Source organism: Terrapene carolina, unplaced genomic scaffold (assembly GCF_002925995.2).
Source record: "Terrapene carolina triunguis isolate 2854851 unplaced genomic scaffold, T_m_triunguis-2.0 Scaffold84, whole genome shotgun sequence".
In the NCBI taxonomy this organism is placed as follows: domain Eukaryota; kingdom Metazoa; phylum Chordata; order Testudines; family Emydidae; genus Terrapene; species Terrapene triunguis.
In genome coordinates this window covers 38,387,872-38,414,578 of record NW_020664435.1, presented here as the reverse complement: position 1 = coordinate 38,414,578, position 26,707 = coordinate 38,387,872, and the positions used below count along the sequence as shown (strand labels likewise).

At 40.2% G+C, this 26,707-nt stretch overlaps 1 protein-coding gene across 1 annotated transcript in view; it reads right to left on the bottom strand.

Annotated features, from left to right (window-relative positions):
* Positions 1–26,707, bottom strand: part of MALRD1 (MAM and LDL receptor class A domain containing 1) — a 528,588-nt gene that overhangs the window by 169,289 nt on the left and 332,592 nt on the right. The window contains exon 26 of the mRNA XM_026649425.1: positions 24,469–24,626. Coding sequence (XP_026505210.1) covers positions 24,469–24,626 — 158 coding nt within the window. The remainder of the gene's footprint in view (positions 1–24,468; positions 24,627–26,707) is intronic.

The following is a 26,707-nucleotide window of genomic DNA, read 5'->3' as shown; positions in this document are numbered from 1 at the left end:
TGTGGGGGGGGGGGTAATTTTCTATAGGAATTGCCATCCACTGTATTTAAAAAAAATAATTAATCCAACATCCATTATCCCAACCTTAAGCGAATGAAGGTAAACTAGCATTCCCAGACACACAGTTTGCCTGCTAAAAATGTTTGATAGTTACATTACAATCTTGCAGCAATATAAAGAGGTATGCAAAGCTGTGGGTGGGTAAGTTCCCTTATTATTGTCTGTAGGTCCATACTGCAGGTATAAACCAGCAATGCCATGGCACTGTCTAAATCAGAGGAGCTCTTCTTTGGGTCTCAGCATTCCCAATGACATGCAGACAGCCTTGTCTCTCTGCAGTTCACCATTGTCTGTGTGATCATCTTCACATTGTTTAGCTCCTCTATGCAGCCTTCTGTGCATAGAGCCACCTAGTGGTTTCTAGTACATGGTTCAGATTGGATTTGCTGTTGCCCACCAGTGCAGGGTTTGGATGGGGAAGTTTTATGTTTTTACTCCCTCATCATCAGGCAGCTCATTAAAGCAATCACAGCCTTGACGATTCAGTTAGCAAGAGTATGGCATTAAGTATTCAGCAGTGAGATGGCCCACACATATCCATGCTATATTACTGTCATAATTCAAAACCCCATATAGAAAACATAGAACATACAGGTGGACTCTAACTTCAGTGCACCCAGCCAGGGGCAGAGTGTGTATGTGTAAATAAAATGGGGGCAATTAGATCTGCAAACCAAGCACCAGCAGTTGGAGTAACCAGGAACACAACACACCACACCAAAATAAGTTTATAAGTTATTTATGAAGCTCTCAGTCTTCTGAGGCTTTTGGAATGAATGGGTCATTTGTCCATGTAATCAGAGTCTGAATGAGTTCTCTCCTGACAGCTAGCTGGGAGAGGGATAGACTTCAGGAGCAAATTGTATTTACATGAACACACCTACTCTGCCTAGATATCTAGCAGATAGAACGGTGTTGCTAAAAGTGATAAACTTTGGCTGGTGTTGGGTTACAAATCACTTTAGTACTGAATGCAGGGGTAGTGAAATGTTATCAATGTTGTTGTCTTTACTGTATGAGTAAAGGGAGCAGAACTGTGCTTAACCTGTCCCAAATGAGGGGGTCACCCTCAGCTGAAAGGACCTTGTTAAGCCAGGGGCTCAAATGCCAGACCTCTGTGAAAGTACAAGTAGTGGGGACAGGTATCCCAACCACAAGGAGTGGACTCTCCCTAAGGGTCCTCACTGTTCCTCCTGACTGTTCAAACATAGAGCTAAATAGGTTCCATTAGGAGCCTTTTGTTATTTTAAGTGCTCAAAAGAGCTGACAATCACTTGTGGTGGGTCAGTGTTTCTGCCCAGCATAAGAGCTGAAAATCACTAAGAGCTGGGTGAAACCTCAAGAGACTGACCTGCAGAGGTCACAGCAGAGAGGCAGGTGGCTGGCAAGTGGAATGGCAGCTGGCGAGGCGGTGAGTGGAACGAAATGAGCAGCTGGCAGGGCAGCCAGCGGAGAGGAACTGCGGCTGGCGGGGCGGACAGCCCGAGCAAGTGCTCAGATGGCAGAGCAAGCAAGGTGCCTTCTTCCCCAGCTGGGAGGTGAACTCATATAGATGCACCTCTGAACCCTGGGTCCTCACTGACCAAAGACAACCACTGCAAGTGGGGTATGGTGAGGGAGCAGAGAGGGGCACAGAAAAGGAACTGTTGGTTGTAGAACTCAAGAACATGAGGCAGAAGGCACTGCCCCACGAACTCCGGGGTGGGTGTCCTGCTCAGTTTTATGATTATGAATCCTGCTTGTGGCATTTTCCCTAATTAATGTTGGGTGACTTCCCTCCTTTCATTAAAAGTTTCTTTTCTACACTCAGACTCTGTGTTTGCGAGTGGGGAAGTATTGCCTCTCAGAGGCACCCAGGGGTGGTGTGTAATTTTCCCAGGTTACTGGGTGGGGACTTGAGCTGGTTCTCTGTTGTGTTGTTGAAAAGGAATCCCTAGACATTGAATCCAGCCCTGGTTGCTGCCAGCTCCACCCGGCAGAAGGGTTGCATCCAGATACCACATGTAACAATGCAGGAAATCTCATATAATACTTTAGCCCATTTGGTTTGCCAGTGCTCTGGCCCTGACAAAAGTTGCCCTCTGCTCATAACTTCGCTTGCAAAAACTTGAAAAGTCATTCTTTGAGACAGGGGATTACCCCAATGAAGCTCTCTTGTTTTGCCTTACATTGCATAGAATGGATTCTTTGGTTGTGAACTTGAGAAATTTGATTATCAGGACTCTGGGTTTAGCCTCAGGGGCGGGTCTTGGGCCAGAGACCTGTGGGTTCTTTCAATATCAAATATAAAGTCATCAGGCAGATCAAGAATTTCTATTAAAAGTCTGGGGATTGCCTTGTTCTGCTCCTTCAGGGACTGCTATGATTCTAAGTTTGTGTCTGCATGATTTGCCTTTCAGATCAGTCAATTTAGCTTTAATTTATTTTCTATCCATGAGGTGTTTCTCACTTAGGGCAGCCATGCCCTGCATTTGACCTTCTACTGAGGAAATACAGCCCTTGGCCTCTGACCTCCTACCTGATAGTAGTTGCAAGGAGGATTCAATAGCAGACACTAATGTTTGGAGAGTGGTGACTGCAGCTTTAATTGTGAGGGTGTCTGCAGCCACCTTTTGGAATAGAGTCAGCACATTCTCACTGCTCTCAGCAGCAGCCATTTTGGGGGGGGGTGTCTTTCTTCTTCTGGATTTATGGATTGAAGAGGTGATTGCTATTGCTGAGGAGCCCCAACTTGGCATCAGTACAGTTTAAGGTGCGTGTTTTTTGGTTTGTGGAAGGAAAAGGGTGGTGCCCAGCAGCAGATGGGAGTGGATGCTGGCAGATTGCCCCAGAGCACTCAGGAGTTCACTGTGCCATGTTCCGGATGAACTCTTTGCAACAACGCAGTACTCCAAGCCAGCATTCATGCTCTAATTAACTGTCGCACCTCACTGAACTTCCTTTGGAGAGAAGGAGCTTCTCCATCACGATTTATTGACGCACACAGTACAATATTGACCAAGAACCACCTCAGGATAAAACATCAAAAGCTAATGAGTGGGGGGAGGATTTTCATTAGCAGTTAGACCTCTAAATTTTTTTAGGAAATCCTCCTTAATTATTAAAGCTTCCTGGTGGAAAAAGCAGAATTCACATTCCCTTGAAGAACCCATCATGTGCACAAAATGTTAAGCAAGAGGATATCTGGTTGAACTAATAATTTTGCTGCTGCGAATGAGCTTCTAGTTAACACCCTCCCATCACAGAGCACAGTCCTACCCCTGAACCAGACTGTCAAGAATGCTGGAATTATACTCTGCACAATAGGAGATCTTTCATATCTAGCTAAATATTGTATGTCATAAATCACAGGCATCCTCTCCTGTTTGCTGATCAATGAAATGGATCTGATGGCACATGATTCAGAATTTGAGTACTGCCTCTTCTGGATCAAACTAAGAATTCTGATTTGAATAATCCTCTCCCTCTCTCCTGGATAGATCAAACCAATTAAAGATAGATGAGGGGAAGGTGCTAAGCGATGCAATTCAGGAGAAGGTGACCGTAAGCAATTCAGATGAAGAGCCAATAAAACCTAAAAATAGGTCTCAAGTTTTCTTTTGACAAATGGTACTGCAGCTTTATCATGCCCAGGTTCAATAGGGCAGCAAAAATATTACCTGTTCAAGTGACACAGTATAAGTGTACAGAACAGAAGTCTAAACAATTGGTTTAAAAGCTGTAAGATGTTTCACCTTTGTTCCTAGATGTATTTATTGATCCAGCCTAATACAGACCGAGTGTCCTTGTAAGTCCATTTCACGGCAGTTCCAAACAACTGAACAGAGTTTCCAGCAAAAACAACAGTCTTTCAAATATGTTCCATGCACTGTAAACTGCTCTTGACTCTGATCTCTACAAGTACAGTTTTCCCCATTCCCTAGCCAACAAAGGTACAAATAGCTGGAGAGATATTTCCCACATTTCCAAAAAACTGTATGTGAGTTTTAAGTGTCTGAGTCTCAAGGGCAAAACACAGATCAATAACTTTGAAAATGTAGAAATTAATGCTTCACTCAGGTAAAAACTTCCTCAGCATTTTCTGGTGAGGAAAATATGGATTTTTGTAGAAAAAATTATTATGTATCTGTCCCAAAGTGGTGGATTTGTTTGCATTTTACATGTATAACTATTGTACACAAAAATGTGAGGTCTGAATATATAATTTTAAATTGATAAATTCACAAAAACACAGAAATAACACAGAATGTATCAATAAACTTCAGTGCAGATTGAAAGGCAACTAAGCATGGATAGGGAAAACATTTTTCTACATTACAGCACAATTAAAAAATGGATTTCTCTGACTAGGTACACATTTTAACAGTGGGCTTGAAGTACTCAAGCAACCTATTTGGCCTGATACCTTGTTCTGTGCCTGTGCAATACAGAGACAGCAAATAGAAAACTAATCACCACTTAATAGTACCTGCCTGACGTCCATTATGAATATTTGCAAGCATAAACTCTTATTGTGATGACTCACTGCATTTTGCTGCTGAACCCTAGACATTATTAATGTTATTGCGATATCATTCAAAAAGAAAATAATATTTAGATGTTTACCCGAACTATCCATCAGTCATTAGAGAATGGTCAGCAGCCTCAGACATCATCACTGTTAATTTACATATCCACTACTGAGAATAAATATTCTTATAATTATTTATATATATATATATATATAAATAAAATAAATGTAAATAATTTTAATTTCACTGTGCTAACAAAGCAAACAGAGGATTTAAGATGCACAGCAGTGATGCTGTAGCTTGATTAACTACTGTTGAATTTACCAAGAAGATTCACCAAAACAATCAGATTGAGATTTCCATTACTTATTCAATGGCATTGTCCAATTGTACGTGCGCAGGTTTTGGCTGAGTGCGTGGTTTTACAAGACCCTGACACAAGTGGGTTCTCCATTCCCTTACATTTCATTTCAATGAGAACTGTGGTCGCCATTAACAGGACAACTGTTTTCCCCTATATTTAGAATAATAAATAATTGTAGCAACTGCATGTTAAATATTGACTTTTTAATAGTGTCCACTGTATGGTTGATTTATCAAAGAAACTCAAAATCTGGAGTTTGTAAAATTGTATATTCCCCACTCCTCCTTCAGTGCCTCCCTTCTTATCCTTGCCATGAGCATTGGAAACTAGAGTTGGTTGAAAATTTTTTGTTGAATCTTTTTTCAACAAAAATAGCTTTTCAATTAACAAAAGAAATATCAATTTTGTAGAAAACGGATATTTTTCAGTTTTTGGATGCTGAAAACTGGGGAAAAAATGGTTTGATGTTTTGATTTTGTTGATGAAAATCTGAAAATATCCAAAGGACAATTTTGATGAAAACTTTTTGTTTTTGTTTAATCCCAGTTTTCCTACAGATTTCCCTCCTTCCGTGCCCCCGCCGACCAGGTCTATTAGAAATCAAAGTCTGCTTCTCTGCAAGTCCCCTTTCCCGGGGGGGAAAATTCACCCTCTCCCTCCACTCTGACTTTGACTTTGCACAATTATGTTTCTTGTTAGCTGCTAACATCTGTGTTAAAGATAAAGTAATTCTCCTTGGTAATTCCATAAAGCATAAACTCATATTAAAGGGTATTCCTGTTTCTATTTGCGTAAGACCCTGAAGACTTTCCATGTGATTTCAATCTCCTTGAGTGGAGTAAAATTGGGAGCATAAAAAGAGTGAGAGACTGAGATGTAGGGGAGACAAAAAAACATGACTTTTCAGTGTTAGTATGAAATCAGGAGAGAGCACCATTTTGTGCAAACCTATAATCTAAGTATTCAAGGTACTTATAACCAGCAATAAGGATTTTATTCCATTCACTTTCATTAGTACTGTAGCATCATCTAAGTATAATCTCTCACCACCTAGCGAATTCAAACAGTAACTCACATTACCACAAATACTTCCTTGGGAAAAAGCCTTCTCTCTCAGCAGTAATACGAGAACTCCACATTTAACGCTAGAAAGTCTCTTTGAATTTTGTGGATGGAGCCTAGCCCAAAGTCAGGGGGCAGGCCAATAGAGAATGAAGCAGAGCAGCCATTTTGTGGGGGACTGGTCGGACAACCTGAGTGAACGGGGCTAAAGGATTGTGACTTAGTCCAAAGTATGTGAGGGGGAGACTGAAGCCTGTGTGCTCAAGAGGGATGTGCTGTGGGGTAATATGGAACTTGGATGACTTTTGTTTATGTTCCAGTGTTACCTGCTACTGTTTATGTTATTTTTTAAATAATATTTTCAGTCTGGTCACCTGATACCCCATCTTGCTGAACTTATTGAGGTAAATTAATTTAATTTGGACCTGAGGGCTGCACGTCCATGAAGTGGTAACTATCACTTCTCTGAACCTCGGGATGAGAAGAGAGACCATAGCCTCTCGTCAAGGGGAGCAAGGTTACAGGAGGAGCATTACAAATAGTAATTCAAATAGTTTACATCTTAAAAGTCACAAATACAAATACAGTATAAATTAACTCATGGGAAAAGCAGTCTGGGCTGCATCCTGCCCTCCAGTTAGACCCACAGTTGTCTGGGTGTAACTAGGAGCAAAATATGGCCCTGGTTCTCCTTTTTATTTTCCAAATCTGCAGTAATGAAGAGCCATGTACTGGAACTCTGGATACTTGGCATTCTGGGCTGGTATCTGCATATTGTTTACTTTTATCTTGCTTTGGTTGGACTTTTTCTTATATAATGTTGGACTAACTTGTTTTGTAACTCTTTCATAAGACTTAGACTTTTGCAACTCCTGGTTACTGCTTCCCTCACAGGCAAAGGCAAACATAGGAGTTTCTGCTGTGTAAGTACCACATACCTTCTGAGGTTTACTTTATGAGTCTAATTGCACAGCTAGAGCGTCAGACCTAATGCAATCTGTCACCATAGGGAGGTAAAGCAGGATCTTTCTGTGCAGGTGTGGAAAAAATTAATCCATGAACAAATCATAGGGTTTAAGCACTAATAGACTCCATTAATGTTAACTCCAAAAATATTACAGATTAATAGATTCAGGCAGAATTAATACAGCTAAACCAATCTCTATTATCAGTTCAGCATAGTGTGGTTATACTCTAGAAGTGCAAGTGCAAGTGAACACAGCAAACAATTTACAAGGAGAGGTGAACTGCAATTATTTACACATGGGAAAATAACATCAGGGACAGTGACTTCTGGCACTTCATTTTTTGGGTGACAAGTAATGCAAAGTGTCCTACCTGTCCACCGCCACACCACTGGACATCTTTTGCAGGGCATCCTTTGTAGTTGACCATATACACATCATAGAATCACAATGGAACCATGACTGCTTTTGATCAAGTATATGAGGTGCATGGTAGTTGCTAGATGTATAAACAGACAGACCCAAGACCAAAATGTGGATCTGAATTTACCACTGGCGACTACTCTTGTAATGAGACAAACCAAAACCTCAAACTATCACCGAACTTTTGGAAAGTTGAAAACAAGATTTGAACTCTAATGCTTACACCAACAGGGAATAAAGCAGTGAAGTCCATATATTGAACCAAAGACATCCACTGTATCTTTCTATCATCACTTTGACTCGCAGCCTGAAAACCTTTTTCACATCTGGGAGTTGGCCTACTTAAATAGCAAAACCAGGATTCTTAATGTAGTGAAAAGAATGTTTTAAAAAAAATCGAATATTTTTACCATATCAGGGTAGAAATGTAGAATGAAGCAAAGTGGGAAAATAAACATCTTTATGGCCATAGCATTGCATGCTATTGACAGTAATTAGCAAAGAGCAACAGCATTATACATCTATTATAAGCCTGGTTTATATATAAAAACATAAGAATGGCCATACTGGGTCAGACCAAAGATCCATCCAGCCCAGTATCCTGTCTACCGACAGTGGCCAATGTCAAGTGCCCGAGAGGGAGTGAACCTAATGGGTAATGATCAAGTGATCTCTCTCCTGCCATCCAGTTCCACCCTCTGACAAACAGAGCCTAGAAACACCATTCCTTACCCATCCTGGCTAATAGCCATTAATGGATTTAACCTCCATGAATTTATATAGTTCTCTTTTAAACCCTGTTATAGTCCTAGCCTTCACAACCTCCTCAGGCAAGGAGTTCCACAGGTTGACTGTGTGCTGTGTGCCTATTAATTTCATTTGGTGGCCCCTAGTTCTTATATTATGGGAACAAGTAAAAAACTTTTCCTTATACACTTTCTCCACAGCACTCATGATTTTATATACCTCTATCATATCCCCCCTTAGTCTCCTCTTTTCCAAACTGAAAAGTCCTAGCCTCTTTAATCTCTCCTCATATGGGACCCATTCCAAACCCCTAATCATTTTAGTTGCCCTTCTCTGAACCTTTTCTAATGCCAGTATATCTTTTTTGAGATGAGAAGACCACATCTGTATGCAGTATTCAAGATGTGGGCATACCATGGATTTATATAAGGGCAATAAGATATTCTCCGTCTTATTCTCTATCCATTTTGTAATGATTCCTAACATCCTGTTTGCTTTTTTGACTGCCCCTGCACACTGCATGGATGTCTTCAGAGAACTATCCACGATGAGTCCAAGATCTCTTTCCTGATTAGTTGTAGCTAAATTAGCCCTCATTATATTGTATGTATAGTTGGGGTTATTTTTTCCCATGTGCATTACTTTACATTTATCCACATTAAATTTCATTTGCCATTTTGTTGCCCAATCACTTAGTTTTGTGAGATCTTTTTGAAGTTCTTGACAGTCTGCATTGGTCTTAACTATCTTGAGCAGTTTAGTATCTTCTGCAAACTTTGCCACCTCACTGTTTACCCCTTTCTCCAGATCATTTGTGAATAAGGTGAATAGGATTGGTCCTAGGACCGACCCTTGGGGAACACCACTAGTTACCCCTCTCCATTCTGAACATTTACCATTTATTCCTACCCTTTGTTCCCTGTCTTTTAACCAGTTCTCCATCCATGAAAGGATCTTCCCTCTTATCTCATGACAACTTAATTTATGTAAGAGCTTTGGTGAGAGACCTTGTCAAAGGCTTTCTGGAAATCTAAGTACACTATGTCCACTGGATCCCCCTTGTCCACATGTTTGTTGACCCCTTCAAAGAACTCTAATAGATTAGTAAGACATGATTTCCCTTTACAGAAACCATGTTGAGTTTTGCCCAACAAGTTATTTTCTTCTATGTGTCTGACAATTTTATTCTTTATTTTTGTTTCAACTAATTTGCCCGGTACTGACGTTAGACTTACCTGTCTGTAATTGCCGGGATCACCTCTAGAGCCCTTTTTAAATATTGGCGTTACATTAGCTATCTTCCAGTCATTGGGTACAGAAGCTGATTTAAGGACAGGTTACAAACCATAGTTAATAGTTCCGCAATTTCACATTTGAGTTCTTTCAGAACTCTTGGGTGAATGCCATCTGGTCCCGGTGACTTGTTAATGTTAAGTTTATCAATTAATTCCAAAACCTCCTCTAGTGATACTTCAATCTGTGACAATTCCTCAGATTTGTCACCTACAAAGGACGGCTCAGGTTTGGGAATCTCCCTAACATCCTCAGCTGTGAAGACTGAAGCAAAGAATTCATTTAGTTTCTCCGCAATGACTTTATCGTCTTTAAGTGCTCCTTTTGTATCTCAATCATCCAGGGGCCCCACTGGTTGTTTAGCAGGCTTCCTGCTTCTGATGTACTTAAAAAACATTTTATTACCTTTTGAGTTTTTGGCTAGCTGTTCTTCAAACTCCTTTTTGGCTTTTCTTGTTACATTTTTACACTTAATTTGGCAGTGTTTATGCTCCTTTCTATTTACTTCACTAGGATTTGACTTCCACTTTTTAAAAGATGCCTTTTTCTCTCTCACTGCTTCTTTTACATGGTCGTTAAGCTATCGTGGCTCTTTTTAGTTCTTTTAATTTGGGGAATACATTTAAGTTGGGCCTCTATTATCGTGTCTTTGAAAAGTGTCCATGCAGCTTGCAGGGATTTCACTCTAGTCACTGTACCTTTTAATTTCTTTTTAACTAACCTCCTCATTTTTGCATAGTTACCCTTTCTGAAATTAAATGCCACAGTTTTGGGCTGTTGAGATGTTCTTCCCACCACAGGAATGTTAAATGTCATTATATTATGGTCACTATTTCCAAGGGGTCCTGTTATAGTTACCTCTTGGACTAGCTCTTGCGCTCCACTCAGGACTAAATCGAGAATTGCATCTCCCCTTGTGGGTTCTTGTACCAGCTGCTCCAAGAAGCAGTCATTTAAAGTATCAAGAAATTTTGTCTCTGCATTTCGTCCTGAGGTGACATGTATCCAGTCAATATGGGGATAATTGAAATCCCCCACTATTATTGAGTTCTTTATTTTGATAGCCTCTCTAATCTCCCTTAGCATTTCATCGTCACTATCACCATCCTGGTGGTTGATAATAGATCCCTACTGTTATATTCTTATTAGTGCATGGAATTACTATCCATAAAGATTCTATGGAACATGTGGATTCATTTAAGATTTTTACTTCAGTTGATTCTACATTTTCTTTCACATATAGTGCCACTCCCCCCCTGCATGACCTGTTCTGTCCTTCCGACATATTTTGTACCCCGGAATGATTGTGTCCCATTGATTGTCCTCATGCCACCAGGTTTCTGTGATGCCTATTATATCAATATCCTCCTTTAACACGAGGTGCTCTAGTTCACCCATCTTATTTAGACTTATAGCATTTGCGTACAAGCACGTTAAAAACTTGTCACTGTTTATTTGTCTGCCCTTTTCTGATGTGTCAGATACTTTTTTATGTGAATGTTTCTCATCTGATCTGGCCCATACTTTATCTTCTTCCATCCTCTCCTCCTGACTAGAACCTAGAGAATCTCTATCAATAGACTCTCCTCTAAGAGAAGTCTCTGTCCAATCCATGTGCTCCTCTGCAGCAATCGGCTTTCCTCCATCTCTTAGTTTAAAAACTGCTCTGCAACCTTTTTAATGTTAAGTGCCAGCAGTCTGAATCCACTTTGGTTTACACACACACAAATACATTGAAAGCATGTTAAAGTTGTTCTTGTTCCAAACCCTGGAAGCGCTAGAGCATCTAAAAGACCCCCAAATTTCAATACGGGGAAAACAACATATTATGCCCTAAGCTCATTCTCAGAAATGGCTAAACTGTTTTGGCTGAAACTTTCTCAAAAATTCAGCCTGAGGCAGATATCCAGCATTGAAAATATCAGCCCATATATTAAACTTTGGTAAAGTAATAAGTAATGGAAAATAGTCTTATACTTAGAAGTGTTAGGCAAACTTAACTATAGGCCTATCATAATTTAAGAAAAAATTTAAAAAATTGTAGGATTACAATCTACGGTGCCTATAATGGAGTCCTTTATGAAATACGAATCTTGAGTCTTGAATTCTAAGACATTAATCCTGTTTTCTTACAATGAGTTTATTTCTGTTATGTCAGATTATTTATGGGGATATTTAAAATTTCAGCTAAAAATCAGACTAATCATAGAAGAATATTATTTGAAAGATGTACTTTTATGGTGAAGTTAGTCTCTGATTAGTTGAAACCCACAAACCTTTATTCTAAATCAGTTAGAACATAATTGTTCACTAATGGTACAGTGAGCAACTGTCATTCTACTGCACTCATATTCAAACATGATGATTGCATCTGCATCCATCATATGGGAGATGAGAAGTAATGTCTTTTAATAGGACATCTTTACAAAATAAATGTGTCTGTCTTTTGATTTGTAAGTAAACAAGCGAGACCTGATTCTGAGATCATTTACCTCAGTTTAAATCAGCACTAACTCCATTGTCCACACTAGTGAGAAGGTTGATGTAAATGAGATCAGAATCAAGCACTCCTTCACTTTATATGGGAGTTTATGTTCCATGAATGAGAACTTAGGGCAACGTTCAGTTCTATTTCCTCTTAAGTAACAGAATTCCAGGGAAGGCTGGGGCAAATAAGAGAATAGCTGAAAATACTGGTGTTGTCAGAGCCCAGCTGTCAGAGCTATAGACAGGGAGGTCTTCTCCAAACCAAATGGACAAAGTGTCATGCAAATAATAAAGGTGGGCAAGTGAAGAGTGGTTTAAAGTGTGGTTACCCTGGCTTGTAACCCAATTATATCTTCATACCTGCATTTATGACACTGTATAATGCTGAAACCTGAGAAGAAATTATGGGAGGGAGGTGTAGCAACTGGGCCATGGGTGGCTTTGCCTAATGGTCAGGGTGGAAGACTAGCTTAATGGTTGGAACAGAGATAGCCAGGCCTAGGTGCCGAGTCAGGAGCCAAGTTATCAAATCCAGGGGGAGAGCTGGAGCTAGAGACAGGGGTCTGAGCAGTGGTTAGAAGCTGAATCCCAAGTCCAGGGAGTGAGGCAGAGTTGAAAGCCAGAAACCACAAGCCAGGGTTAGAGTTGTGGTCAGAAGACAAAAAAAAAAACACATCCAGGGAGCACGCCAGAGCTGGGAGCCAGGAACCAAAAGTCAGGGATCAGAGCCAGAGTATCAGTCAGGGTGGGGCAGGAGCTAGGATCCAGGAGCAGAGCCAGGGAGAAGGAGCAGGAAAGCGGGAGCGCAGATCTGGACTGAGGACTAGGAGCAAGAAGGGAGCTGAGAGCAGGAACAGGAAGTAAGACCAGCAACACAACTATGGATGTGGAACACTACTGAGCAGCCAGGGAGCCAGGGTTTAAGACTGTGCCTGCTGGAGTCTTCAGCCACTCAGGAGGCTGGATTCATTTCCTGAGGACAATGAGCAGGGTCTGGGTTCAGCCGTGGGTCCCTGACAGTTGGTCTTAAGCCCAAATCGAAGACATCCTGTAAGAAACCCAAAAGAGCTGAAATATCTTCTTTTCTAGTCTTCGTGCCTCTCTCTTGACACCAGCCTCAGATGCGTGTCTAAACTCTTATGTGAGCCAAGACAGAGGAAAGCTTGCAGGATGCTAGGAGAGTTTCCATTACTTAGTATGAGCATCCCATCTTGTTTAGGGCTTGCCATTCAATAGCTATGCTGTCAACTACATGTAACTGGATTGTAGCAGAGCCTGATACAGGAAATCCTGCTTGCTAGGAAAATGGAGTGGAAACCTCCACAGTACCTTCCTCCCTGTGAGTGATTCACACAGCTTTCTTGGTCAGTGGGAGACAAAAATGGCTGTTGACTCCTCATATTTTGAATCACTTCTCCAAGTAGCAAAAGCTTGCAGAAAAGCACAGAGAACATCTGAGAACAGTGTGTTTCCAGTGAGCTTTGGTCTGCTTCCCTGGTAAAGAAGAGTTGCTTATCTGCTCTGTTTAGCCAGTCCTCTCTCAATTATTTCAATGGTTCAACTTGATGGAGGCTTGGAGAGAGGGGAGGATAGGGAAGAAAAAAAGTTTCTGCTCACTGCTGCTCCAAAGTAAGCTGGGATTGCAATGATAACACATGGAACATTGAACTGTATCTCTCCTTTCATCACCAAAGGCACAGAATCTGGTCTGAAGGTGGAAGGGATAGGCTCAGGCTCTGAAGCGGTATAGACAAATCCTGGAAAGATTAAACAACTCTATTTTTTAAAGTTGTTCCCCCCAGGGTGCTCTACTCCTGGGCCTCCAGTTCCATGAGGCTAGATGCAGCCTGAGGCTAGATCCAGTTTGATCAGGAAGTGAGGTCTGACAGGTCTCAGGAGGGTAATCAGCAAGAGCTCAGCTACCTTCTACCTCCTCCAGGAGAGAGGTCCAGACCTTACAAAAGATAGGCAGGATGTGGAACTATCAGGAAGGGATGAGGGGGGCTAGAAGTCCTGAGGTATTGCTCTTACCAGTGGTGGGAAGGTGAAAGACTGATGTTGGGGCTGCTTTTAGCCTGGATTGCCAGGACAAAAAGCAGCTGACTGGGATTGGGAGTATAGAGGGCTCTGGAATCATTTCAATATCTGTAGGTAGATGCAGCCTATTTGGGCAGCATAGCAACCACACAAACTTTTCCCAGCCCACACACAACAAGGAAAGAAAAGCTTTTAAAGAAACATACATATACATATAATTTAAAAGTACTTAAATTTCCCTCTGTATACTGCATTAGAATCTTGCACAAGGAGCTGTGATGGGGGGTTGGGGTTCCTCTTGTTCATTGGAGGAAAAGAATAACTTGATATCAGAAATTTATAAATAAAACAGCGATACACGAAATGCTGAGAAATTAATATAAGAATAAGCATCAATATGGAAAGGCCATCATTAAAATGAAATGTAAGACACAACTTTCTCCAGTCTTTCTACTAATTGTAAATTAGAATCCCCTTAATATTCAGTTGCTGGCTGGGTTCCTCCATGTCTGGCCCTTTCTGGTATGCTACTTATATATAGAAGATGCTATCAAAGATGAGAAAAATATTGTTCATTCTTAATCGATCTATATTAGGTGCACCAGACACTACTGTGTCATATATGTGCATGGGTGTCATATATATGCATGTAATAATAATAAATAATACAAAATAATAATAGAGAAATAGATGGAAAAGGTTAATCAATACTTTGGGCAGATTTGTGAAATGTTACACTGTTTCTCAATGCTGCTACTGATAATCTTGCTTTACTACCACTGGCAGGAAGCCAGTAGCTGCAAAGATGCAATACTTCTTTCTGAGGCATCTTTCATTGTTAACATTTAATTTTACCTTTAAATAATGCTATTTGGCCTAGTTACAAGCAAGTATGCACATAGATCACGGAAAGCGCAAGTACGAGGCCTGAATAATATCTAATTTGACCTTTTTATACAATTAATGGGAAAGTGGTCAGATCCTGCCAGCTTTGTAAATTACTTTGGATTGTCACCAAAAGTGAAACAGGATTGTTCCTCCATAACCTACTTTAATCTATAAACTGGAGGCCAGAAATTGAAATAGTTTTTGTAAGTACAATTGGACTCCTCCCACTATGAGTCTTTTTGGACTAATCAAGATCATTTTAAACATACTTGGACTTAATGTTCTAAGTCTGTCAACTAATCAAATATCACTACCATGAAATAGAACAAATCCAGGACTCTGGAAAAAAAACACACAAAATATATATGTAACCCTCTGCCCGTCAGAGTTGGCAGCAACAAGAGCCGGGTTCAGTATCTAGGGGTTCCATTTCAATAACACAATGTAAAACCGGCTCGAGCCCGCACCCAGTGACCTGGGACAATTACATACCACCCCCCTGGGTGCCTCTAAGAGGCAATACTTCCCCTCTCGCAAGCACAGAGTCTGAGTGTAGCAAAAGCCTTTTAATAAAGGAGGGAAACATTGCGGCATTATGTTGGGGAAACACCACAAACTGGATTCATAACACAAACCATGGGCAAAAGACCCACCCCCAAGTAATTTTGGCAGTGTCCTTTTCCCCTCAGGATCTTAAGTCTAGCAACCCAACCATCAACCCCACCCATAGTTTCTGTCCTTGGTCAGTGCAGCCCCCAGAGCTCAGAAGTTCATCTGCAGAGTTTACCTCCCAGCCTGGGTGGAAGTGGGGGGAGGTATGGGGGACAGCTTACATGCTGCTCAGGTCAACGGCCAATGCCATGCCTCTCCGCGGGGTTCTGCTACAGTCTTCACCACCAGCTGCTCCTCTCCACTAGCCGCCCTGCTGTCCACTCTTCTCTGCCAGCCGTCCTGCTAGCTGCTCACCAATGTGTCTTCAGACCCCCACACACACTTAACACAGCTCTTAGTGATTTCAGAACTTTAGTAACTTTAGCTCTTTAGTGATTTCAGCTGTTTGTAGGGGGGGGGCCCAGTGCCGGAACAATCAGAACTACTTGCCCAAAGTAGGTCTAATGCTTAGGCCTAGGAATCAGTGATTTCAGCTCTGCAGCATGTAACAAGACTTCTGATGGAATCAAAATTAGCTCTGTTATTACACAGTGGAGAGAAGAGGGGTCAAAGTGGTGGTTAGGGACCTCAGGAGGGACCCACACTACCAGATACACATACTTGTCCCCAGCCTCTCTCAGTTCAGTGGGCTTTGGAACCCATGTCCCTTGCCTAGCGAGTGCTACTTAGTGGAGGGCGAGTCCCTCCGTCATAAAATGCCAAGTACAGTTCTACTGTCCTTGATTCCATAATCAGGGTAACAACACTTTATTACTCCTGCCCCAATAACAAAGAGACTAGGGGTCCCACAGCAGCCAAATTGACCATTTGGGCAAATGGCCTTCATGCTAGGTGGGGTGGATGTGCCCATGCAAACGAGATCAGCCCCTGAAGTCCTTTTCCACAACTCACCACCAGATGTCAGGGTAGAGCTCATTCTGACTCTGCATACATATAGATAAAATTGGTAAACTGTTTAATGTCATGTATTGGGCTTCAGTGCTACCTTAGCACTAACTGAGGTTTTGCTAATGTATCATCTGTTCATTTCAGTCAATTTTCAATAGTGGGATGAGATTATCTGAGAACATGATCAGAAGGGAATTGGAAAGGGGCTAGAAAGGAAAACAAGAAGTAGGGAAGGAGACCTGTCAGCTTCTTACACTCTTGCTGAGCTTAATTGGAATCCTTGGCAACAGACATTTTCATTTTTTGCAAACTGAGATGCTTGTCTGGAGCAATTAGACAGTGTGCTAGGACTTACATCTGGTCAGCATGAGACAGCCTCTACAATATATTCATTTCTTCAATAAGTGTCAGATTCTATTACACATACTACCTTTTAGAATAATATTAAAACTCATTCCATTTCCAAAGAAGGGGGCTTGATTCAGCCCTGGGATATACCAGCTTCTGTCAGTGGGCTTCAGAGCTGCTACTCCCACTGGCTGTAAGTGTACCCCAAAATGTGCTGTGCAAAGCAAGTCTGTCTTGAGAAAGCTCCACCAGCCATAGAGTCCGAAACACAATGTAATACTACCTTTCCATGACAAAACTACTGGGATAAAGAATGGCCAAGCAGACAACACAGATTTCCTCAAGGGTGACTCTACAAGTCCCCTAAGATGGAGTAAATCAAGTCCAGGGACTCAGTATTACAGAGCTGAAGTATCATGTAATGAAGTCCAAGTGGATTTTGGAGATGGAATCTCAATGCTGATGCCTACCCCTAATGGCCTCCTCAGGACAAAAGAAGAAGAAGGGAAAAAAAGGGCCAAGTTCTTAAGGAACTCAGGTCAAAAGGATGAATAATTCAGTTACACACAATTTTTTCTGATCTTGTTTGTTTCTCACAAAACACACATGGGTATTTAAGTGATAAAATCCTCTGCTCAATCAGTTTCTTCCTATTTTGTCTTCACAAACAAGATTTCAAAGTGTAGTAGTGACCCTTCCAGGCTTTGGCTAAAAAAAATAGCAATTTGCTTTGTCCTGCACTTGCAAGATTTATTATTCCAGGTCACCAAACTGTTTTGAATGAACGTTTAAATTTGGCTGCAATTTAAGAACACAATATTATTAAAACTCATTCCATTTCCAAAGAAGGGGGCTTGATTCAGCCCTGGGATATACCTTACAGTAATTTACCAGTAGGAAGACTAAAATAATTTCCTAACTTATTCATCAGAGAAAATGTAATACAGTAAATGATAACAGTCCTGCTCAGAGTCTCACATAGCTTTTTCTTCTCCTGTTATGAAAAATAATTTGGAAGGATATAACATTTCCCCGTTATCACTGACTTATCTTTATATTTACTACTCATTGATTCAATCACAATTTTCTAGGAGATCTGCTCAAAGTGCTGGAATCATTGTGTCAAATTCATCCCTGGTATGACTCCATTTAAGTTAGTGCCCACTAAGTGCAAAGCGAGCTAGCTGCATGTGGTTTTGGAAACTGTGGTCAGTCAGTACATTTGATTAGCTAGGGGGCATTTTCTTGCCCATGAATTCAATGCTGAAGCCCCTATTAGAGTCAGAATCTGCCACCCTTACTCAAGTTGAGTAGTTCTTACATTGCAAGTAGCCCCAATGATTTCAATTTAGGTTACCTGGGTTACCAGATTGTCAACCCCTTACTCCCAACAGTGAGTGGTTACTTGTATAAGTTGTTCGATTGATTTAAATAGGACTTTTGATTCACCAATGGGAATAGGGGGTTGAAAATTTGGCCTTTGGGGAGTTTGTGCAACTCATTATAAATAAGAGTGACAAAATCTGGCCCTTACCTGTGTTATGTTTAACCAGACTCTCCTGAATATAAAATGAAAAACAAAAGGAGATTTTTTGGTCAAAAATATTTTAAAGAACTAATGAAGCAAAAGTACTATACACAGATTTGAGATGATCAGAATATTAAAGTGTTGAGAGAAAAACAAGGTAAAAATGTAACCTACTGAACCTAGCTATAAAAAGAGTTGCTGGCAAATTTTTGCATTTGTGCACCAGATTTTTTTAGGCATCTATTTGGGAAGATTTCTTGTATCTCAGAAGAGGGACTAAAAATCCTTATCCACAGACTTTCAACTTGTCTGATTACACAACTCCCATTAAAATCAAATCAGTAAAAACCTTATGTTACTCTTTGAAAATGTACTTTTATCCTGCAACTCCACAGGGCTCAGATACACTGTTAGAAAAGAACCCATGCTGACATAAGGATTTGATCATTTTCTATACAGCCAGAAATGAGCGTCAGTGTGATGATATAGGCTATTTCTAAGCGCCTAAGCACCAATAAGTAGTTTCCTCAAACTGCATACTTTCATGGGAAGCAGCTCAAGTAAATGGGGGCCAGTGATACTGATTTGTGAAAATTTCATTTTTAAGTTTAAGTTCTACAAAACCTAAAAACACAGGAGTCCAAAATAAATAAGCTGGCATCTGCCACACCCCCGTCCTTCAGATTTCCCTCTTCAAATCTCACTATGGAGACATTTTTTGTACACTTAATTCCACTAAAAATGACCAGGGAATTTCAGGAAGGCCACAGGTCATCTAGACCTTGGGCTGCAGAGCCAGCTAAGCTGCACATTTCTATATTTTTTTCTTTTCTCCTCTCCTCCCTTCCTCCTGATAGCTGAAAAATCAACATCTGTGATAGTTTATGACACTTGATAATAAGTGGCAGTACCCAGGCAACAAGTTCTGCAATATATTAATCCATTAGCCGCTTCAGGACTCTGGCTGTTGGGTACAGCTGGCCCTATGCCTGACTAATCTAATGGGTTGGCTAGTTCGTAGCTGTGGAACTATCTATGGGACTTTCTCTGTTTAGGCTGCCATGAGCTGGCTTGGATGTCTTGTCCTCCTAAATATCATTACGTCTTTGCTCATTTACTGGATGGAATAAATTCCCTATGACAAGTTCCAGAATAAGGTCCACTGGAAATTCCTAATGAGCTCCTGTGCATATTGGCTTTGTCATAGTAAATGGAGGTAGCTGCTAATGGCTATTTATCTTCCTTGCACATTTCTCTATTGCTCTAAGGGAACTGATCCAAACTCATTGAAGAGGCCCCAAAAGCCTTGCTCAGACCCTAAATTAACCTTTAAACTACATTATGCTAATACTCAATGCAATTAAGATTGGCATCTGAAAACTCATTGCAGCAAATGACATGACCCTTTGATTTGTAGTTTCTCTTCCATTGTGATGCCCAATTTTTTTTCTTCCTATGGCAAAGACAACTTAAACAGTATTGGAAACAGTTATTCAAAAATAAGCAGAGATAAAATTGTTGGGTTTTTCTTCAATTTGAAAATGGCTTCTCTAGCTCTGTTGTAAACGTATTACATAATAACAGAGAACCCATGTTCTCCATGTTTTAAAATAAATCAATATTTGGGTGTTGAGTGGGAAAGCAGTACAAAAAATTGGGCGTGGGATTTTTCAGTTTTCTTCCTACACTTTAGTCTCAGAATGTCAGCTTCTCTTACATTTAATCCAATTCTACTGCAACCATACACAGATCATTTTAGACATGTCTTAAAGCAACAGTGTTGTTCTGATTAGTAGCACTCAAATTCAGCCTGGAAATAATCTATTTGCATGTTGTGGTTGCTGCACTGCAGCTGAACACTTCACAGTCTCAAATTAGATGGATGGCAAGATAGATAATGCAGTCTTCAAACACAGCTATAATGTCAATGTCTTTCATTTGCATAAGTGGTGAGGATTTTGATTTGCAGCACACAGTATTTCTAAAACTAGTTGAACTGTCCATCAGTGTCATTTCAATGAGATAATTCTTATTCTACACAGATTTATGTTAATAATAATATGAGCATTAAACCAAAACCCAATATATTCAAATACATTTTCACAGAAATTTTCTGCAACACCCTTAACTGTGAGTCCCAACAACAAGTCTCATTATGCTTGACAGCAATACAATGTTCTCTATGAAGAAGTCCCACAGCAGATGTGATGTTGAACTCATTATCTAAGATAATACTTTAGGAATAACACAAATAATTTGCTTCTTTTCCTGAAGGTTCATAACCCCTATTAATGCTAACATAAATCATCTATACATATCACAAGGATACTATAGGCTTGATCTGCTCTCACACTAATATAAGTCTGGGGCTAATGCCACTGAATCAGGAATAACTCCTCTAGCCCAGTAGTTAAAATAGATTGAAACAAAATGGGGAACTCCTCTATGTCTTCTCATAGACAATGTACTGGCTGATCAGACTTCAGTCCTTATGTGAGACTGGATACTGCTAAGTAGAAATTCAAACTACAGCACTGCTGTTGGGATTTGTATATGCAAAGCAATGGAAGGACAAGACTAATATCCTGTAGAAGAATTGGGAGACTCCAGCCACAATGTGATTTTTTTTTCTTCTTTGTCCATTTCTAATACATGACTTTGTTATAGGACAGAGAACTGGGCTAGTAATGTTCTCACTCAAATTTATGTCACTCAGACTGTCTTTAACTTGCTCACATTATGCAGCCATTAATTATGAAAAAAGACAGCAGCTCATAGAAGGGTGGGATGGTTTAAAAATAGCCTACAAGCATTTATGCAATGACTATATGGTTTACGTTAGTTTAATTAAAAAAGGGAGGTAAGGGAGAGAATGACTTAATTGAATAGTTTTGAAACCAAGTGGTTACTACAGAAATTACTCTAAAACGTAGAAAAAGGGATTTTTTTTATAGGTTTTTGAATTTCCTAGTTAGTTCTTCAGAGTACGGTTACTTCCTTTAAAAAACCCTAGAGCAAATGAGGTTGGTTTCATGGACTCCAAACTCATTTTAAATAGTACTGGGATGGTTTCAAAAGCAATTGTGTGTCTAAATCGAATCAGATATTTTATGCTAGTGTATGGCTTAAGGTAACAGTGATAGTAAAAATACCTTTAAGAAAGACAGCATGCTCCAAACATAAGTAGAGCACTTCAGGTAAAGAGCATCTAAGAACTCCCCCAAAGTGCTGTTTTTTTCATGTGGGTAAGGCTGACCTTCCTTCTGTTTCTGAGCTCAAATGTAAAATAACTGCATTTCAAACTCTAAAAACAATGAACACAACATTTACCAACCCTCTCCACCTACTGTTAAAGTAGTCATTTAATTTGTATACATTACATCTCTTTAACGAGCACCAGCTGCTCAGTCACAAGAAAAGAGGTAGAACAAAAATCAAGTGTTCAGTATTGTGGCAAATTGCCGGCAGTACTATGATGGGTCTCACGCTTTCTCTTCTTGGGGGGGGGGGTGTTCAGGGCACCGTTTCTTGCCCCTGAACTGGGATATTAACTGCCTCATTAGTGTCCTAGAGGAGGGGAGTGGAGAGGGAGGGACCCGGGCCCGCCCTCTACTCCGGGTCCCAGCCCAGGGGCCCTAAGAATAGCGGTAAACCACTTGAACTAGCGGTTCCTTCCCCTGGGCTACTTTCCTCTCCTGCCCTTCAGCTTGTGGGGGGCTTCCTACCCTCCCTCTGCACAAGCCAGGAGTCCCTTTACCTAGGGTCTTGGTCTTCTTAGCCCACCGCAGCACTTCTCCAAATTTCCCTCTGCTTCCCTCCAAACTGTTCTCTGTTCCAACACCAATCCTCTCTGCTCCAACTCCTTCCCCTGTCTGACTGAAGCAGGGTTTTTTTATCAGGCGACAGACTTCAGGTGCTCTAATTGGCTTCAGGTGCTCTAATTAATCTATAGCACACTTTCTTCCCTCTACAGGGAATAAGGCTCCCTTCTAACCCTCTCCGGCTGCCCTCTGGCCATGCTGTATCACAGTATTTAAAGAGAAAATTGCAGAATGTTGTGTTATTTCAAAAGGAAAACCTCTTTGGCTCCAATCCCTGCAGAGTCCACCTGCATAGGTCACTTAGCAGGATTGGGGCCATTGGAAGATCAGTAGAAGAATCTGCTTTTGTTTTTCCTCTTGAATGCATTCTATGTAATCAAAGTGGGATATACATATAATAAATAGCCATCTGCACTTCTAGCAAAATCCTCCATACAGTAGTGTATTTATAGTTATAGTTACTTTAGGCAATCAACATTGATATCACAGTGGGTATATACAGAATACAATTCCTTATTTACTTGTCACCCAGGTTAGTCATTTGTACATAAGAATATTAATTATTAAGCATTTCTAAGTTGCTAATCACTATAGTATTTAGGTGTCACAGATTATATCTTTGAATCACTTAAAAAGATTAGAACACAAAGCAAACACTGACTTGAAATAAGTGTTTGCCATTGTACTTCATTCATTCTAAACACCAGGATCTTTCTGCCTTTATCTATGACTGGATTACCATTGAAGAATAATTTTAGAAACACATCAATAATTATAATCGGAATTACCAGTCTTCACCTAGCTGTTTGATTTATGGATTAGATCTCTTCTGGAAAATAGCTGTATAAATATTTCTCATGATCCATTAAACTAAACAGCTAGTTGAAGATCAGTCAACTCTTACTTGTATGTGTTTGGACTAATCCAAGAAAAAAAACATCTGCTAATGACTGCCAAAGGCCCATTGTTTTGTTTAGTTCAGACAGACTTACTCTGGGTCATATGTTCAGATGTTAAAGACCACTGAAGTGTTTTAACTTTCAGGGATTTGAATCATTCGTATAATACGCAGGTTATCAGGGAAAGAATTTGCTGTAGATTATTTTCAAGGGCAGGATGTAATTTAAAATAAAGAGTTAAGATAACATGTTCATTGGAAATCAGAGTTGTCATGAAGTTCCCCAAAATGAATTCTGTCCTGATCTTTATTAGGCATACTGCAGGGAGAGATCGTAACAGCTAGATGGCAAATATATGGCACAATTGATTTATAATTGTATTTTTATTACTAATATACTGCATGTGCGCACACACACACACATGGGGTGATTTGTGATTGCACTTATAAGTAGAACTACATGGATTCATGGTAGTGAAATACTTTTAGTGGCTTATAATCTACAAAGAGTTGAAATATGTGTTTATATAGCATCAAAGATATTTTTCTATATTTTGTTTATAATCAGCATTTTGGCTGTCAACTTGCGTTTTCGCTTTAATACATCTCTTCCATAGCAATAAATATAACAGCAAGCTGCAGGAAGGGCATCAGTCTTTATTTGTTATTGGATGACTTTTATTCAATAAACTTTTGGTTGCAGCACTTATGTGTTATGACAACATCCCCCAACTTGTGAAAATAAATGCCATTTCTAAAACTAAAGTCATTGTTTATTTTGTGTGTGTGTGCATGCATGCGCATGTGCTTGCATATGTGTAAATAGAAAGAAATATGCCAACCAAGGCATACTTTTTACATTTTCTCTTTCGTTGTGCTGGCTGCTGAATGCATTCTATTCATGGATGTCAACACATCAGATCCACAAGGCTACACATGGCTATCAATGAAAAGGGAATCAAATAAAAAGTTAAAATTGCTCTGACATGGAAAGTATCAAAGACGACAGAGGTTTGATATATCAAAAGAAAAGCAGCATTAGGGACAGTGAACTCAGAGGCAAAGTGAAAGAGAGGGAGACCTGTTTAATGAATTATTGAGACCTTTTGGTGTAAGAGGTAAATTCTATTTATGTGGCTTTCATAGTAGTGGGGAGAAGGTTTCTAAACATTCTCTATGGCTTTTTAGGGGAGACATTTTGGGTCAGAAGAGTGGTTTTGTGAAGCATGTTAAAGAGATTAGCATACAGTTTATGGTTCTGTATGAAAGGCACAATGCTGGGATAAACTGGGTCTGGGAGTCATGGACAGTGAGTCCCCATTGATCCACAAACAACAGAAGAACTGAAGAGAAGCCTCTCACCAGCTGAGCCAGTGGAAGGTGTGTAGAATCATTCTCAGCTGGAACCACACATTCTTACAAACAGTATAAGTATCAGCATATTCAAATAGAAAAGAAAGATTATTTGATCATTACCTTAATGAGAACCTGAATGTGTCCTGTGGCTTTTGAAGACTTGTAGTACCAAAAACTCATCATACAAGCTGTGCCCGACTCTTTCCACCTGGAGCTCTTCACATGGGCTTTTTCACCTCTTAGGCCTATTGGTGTAGCTTCAAGATATAGGAATGCTCCTAGAATCAAGAGTTACATGTTATGAAGAACTGTTTTAGTCTTTAAAAACTCAGCAGAACTAATGCAGAGAATATAAAGCATACCTCCTAATGCACATCCTGTATCATTCAAATCCATTGCACGCAAATAAGAGTGGGAGATGGGCTGTGCTTTTTCCTCTGCCCATGTTACACTAGGAAGTCGGTGGGAACAAGTTAACTTTTCACTGGGGCTACACAGAAATTCTGCTGGAAGCAGTCTCTAAGGAGAAATGGGGAACTGACATGTTTTTTAGCCATCCTGGCCACATCCTCTTTTCCAAGAGCACTATGTGCTTTTCAGGCCATGTTAAATAGCAGAGTTGCAGATGTTTTCCAATGCAGCAATCTTGCCCTCCAGTGTCATTTCTACCAGAATAAGCAGGCATAAACCCTTCTGCTAGCTCTCATGCTGGCCAAGAATCTGGCTCCATATGTCTTTATTGAGCTTTATCCGTGGGCTGCCAATAGTTGCCTCATTTTAAAGTAGAATAGCTACTGGCAAGGTCATAATTCCTGAAGGAACCATTTCTAACAGATGGCAATTCTGTAAGCATGTCACATCATGCAACACTGATAAATCTGAGGGTGAGTCTTCTATAGTCTCCAAATAGCAGGTCACACCAGCTCAAAGCTAGCTTTGGTAGGCAAAGGGACCAACCAATCTCAAGTCCTTTGCATCTGTGTGGATCTATAGATATTCATACTGAAACAGACTGGTTCAGACCATCTGTATTCCTCAGTACAAAAGTATTATCCTGCATTTCAAATTAAGTCCCTAAAAGATCCCAAATAAATACTGATACTTAAATAACATTTCAGGAGATGAGGTGGCACTTGAGTTCTGCATTTCTCTCTCATGATGAAAACCAATCAGATAGATATTTCAATCACAAAGCATAATGAACACAGCAAGATTTCAAATTCAATCTTTTTTTTGCTATGATGCTAACAATATAGTTGGAATTCAAATAAACGTAATCATAGCATAAACAGTACATTGTTGATCAATTTATAACTGCATAAAATATTGCATTTTATATTTGAATTAGGGATACAAATCCATTTGAGTGAGGTGGTTTCATCATTTAGAACTGACTTCAACTTTTCTGAGGCTCACTTGCATTATAGATGTTTGCCATAATATTATGGTGGGAAAAATATTTATTTCTATAGGAGATCAGGCAGATGTTAAAAATTGAACACCAGCAACATGTTTTCCCTGGGATGATGTCCCTAGCCTCTGTTTGGGGGCACCGGGCATTGGCCACTGTTGGAAGACAGGATGCTGGGCTAGATGGACCTTTGGTCTGACCCTGTATGGCTGTTCTTATGAGTTTTAAAAAGCCAAAAGAAAGAGAAGAACAAATTCTCTGGCCCTCTCCATTTCTTCTGCACTGCTTCCTACTCATGTCATCAGTGGAGGGTAGGCCACTTAGACCATGTCTAATTTTTGGCACTAGATGTACAAATAGTTTCATGTAATTATTCTATAACATTCATACAAGCTTCCACAAGCCCCTACCTCCTTTTCTACCTACAATCATCCAGTAAACTCAGGCCTTCTTGTATTCAATACATATTCCTCCTATAGTCCTTCACATAATCCAACCGAGTGATTCCTTCTGGCAACTGCTGAATTCAAGTCTCATGACCTCTGTGCACTCTAGAAGGTGGAAGATTTGAATTCAGGATCATTTTTGGGTTTACCTAAGGGAAGCTCTGTGGCTCGGTAATGGGAACTTCAAAGGTAGGAGGTGAAGCTAAAGTCTGCTCAATGGATATTGGGAAAGAATATGTGCTTGGGTGTTCTTGAGCAAAAGCAGGTAGACATGAGAGCTTATGGAAGGTTTTCTGGAAGATGTGGTGAGAGCTGCAGCCACACTGGCTATAGTCCAGGGAGGAATTTTGGGGCAGTTCTTATTTCCCCAAACAGCTTTGTTCCTCCCTGCTTAGCACACACTCTTTAGAGATGATTTAACATTTTAGAGAGAGATTTCTCTAAGGCATGAGGGCATATATGGGCTCTGCTCCAACTAACTTTCAATAAGAGCTGAAAGCCT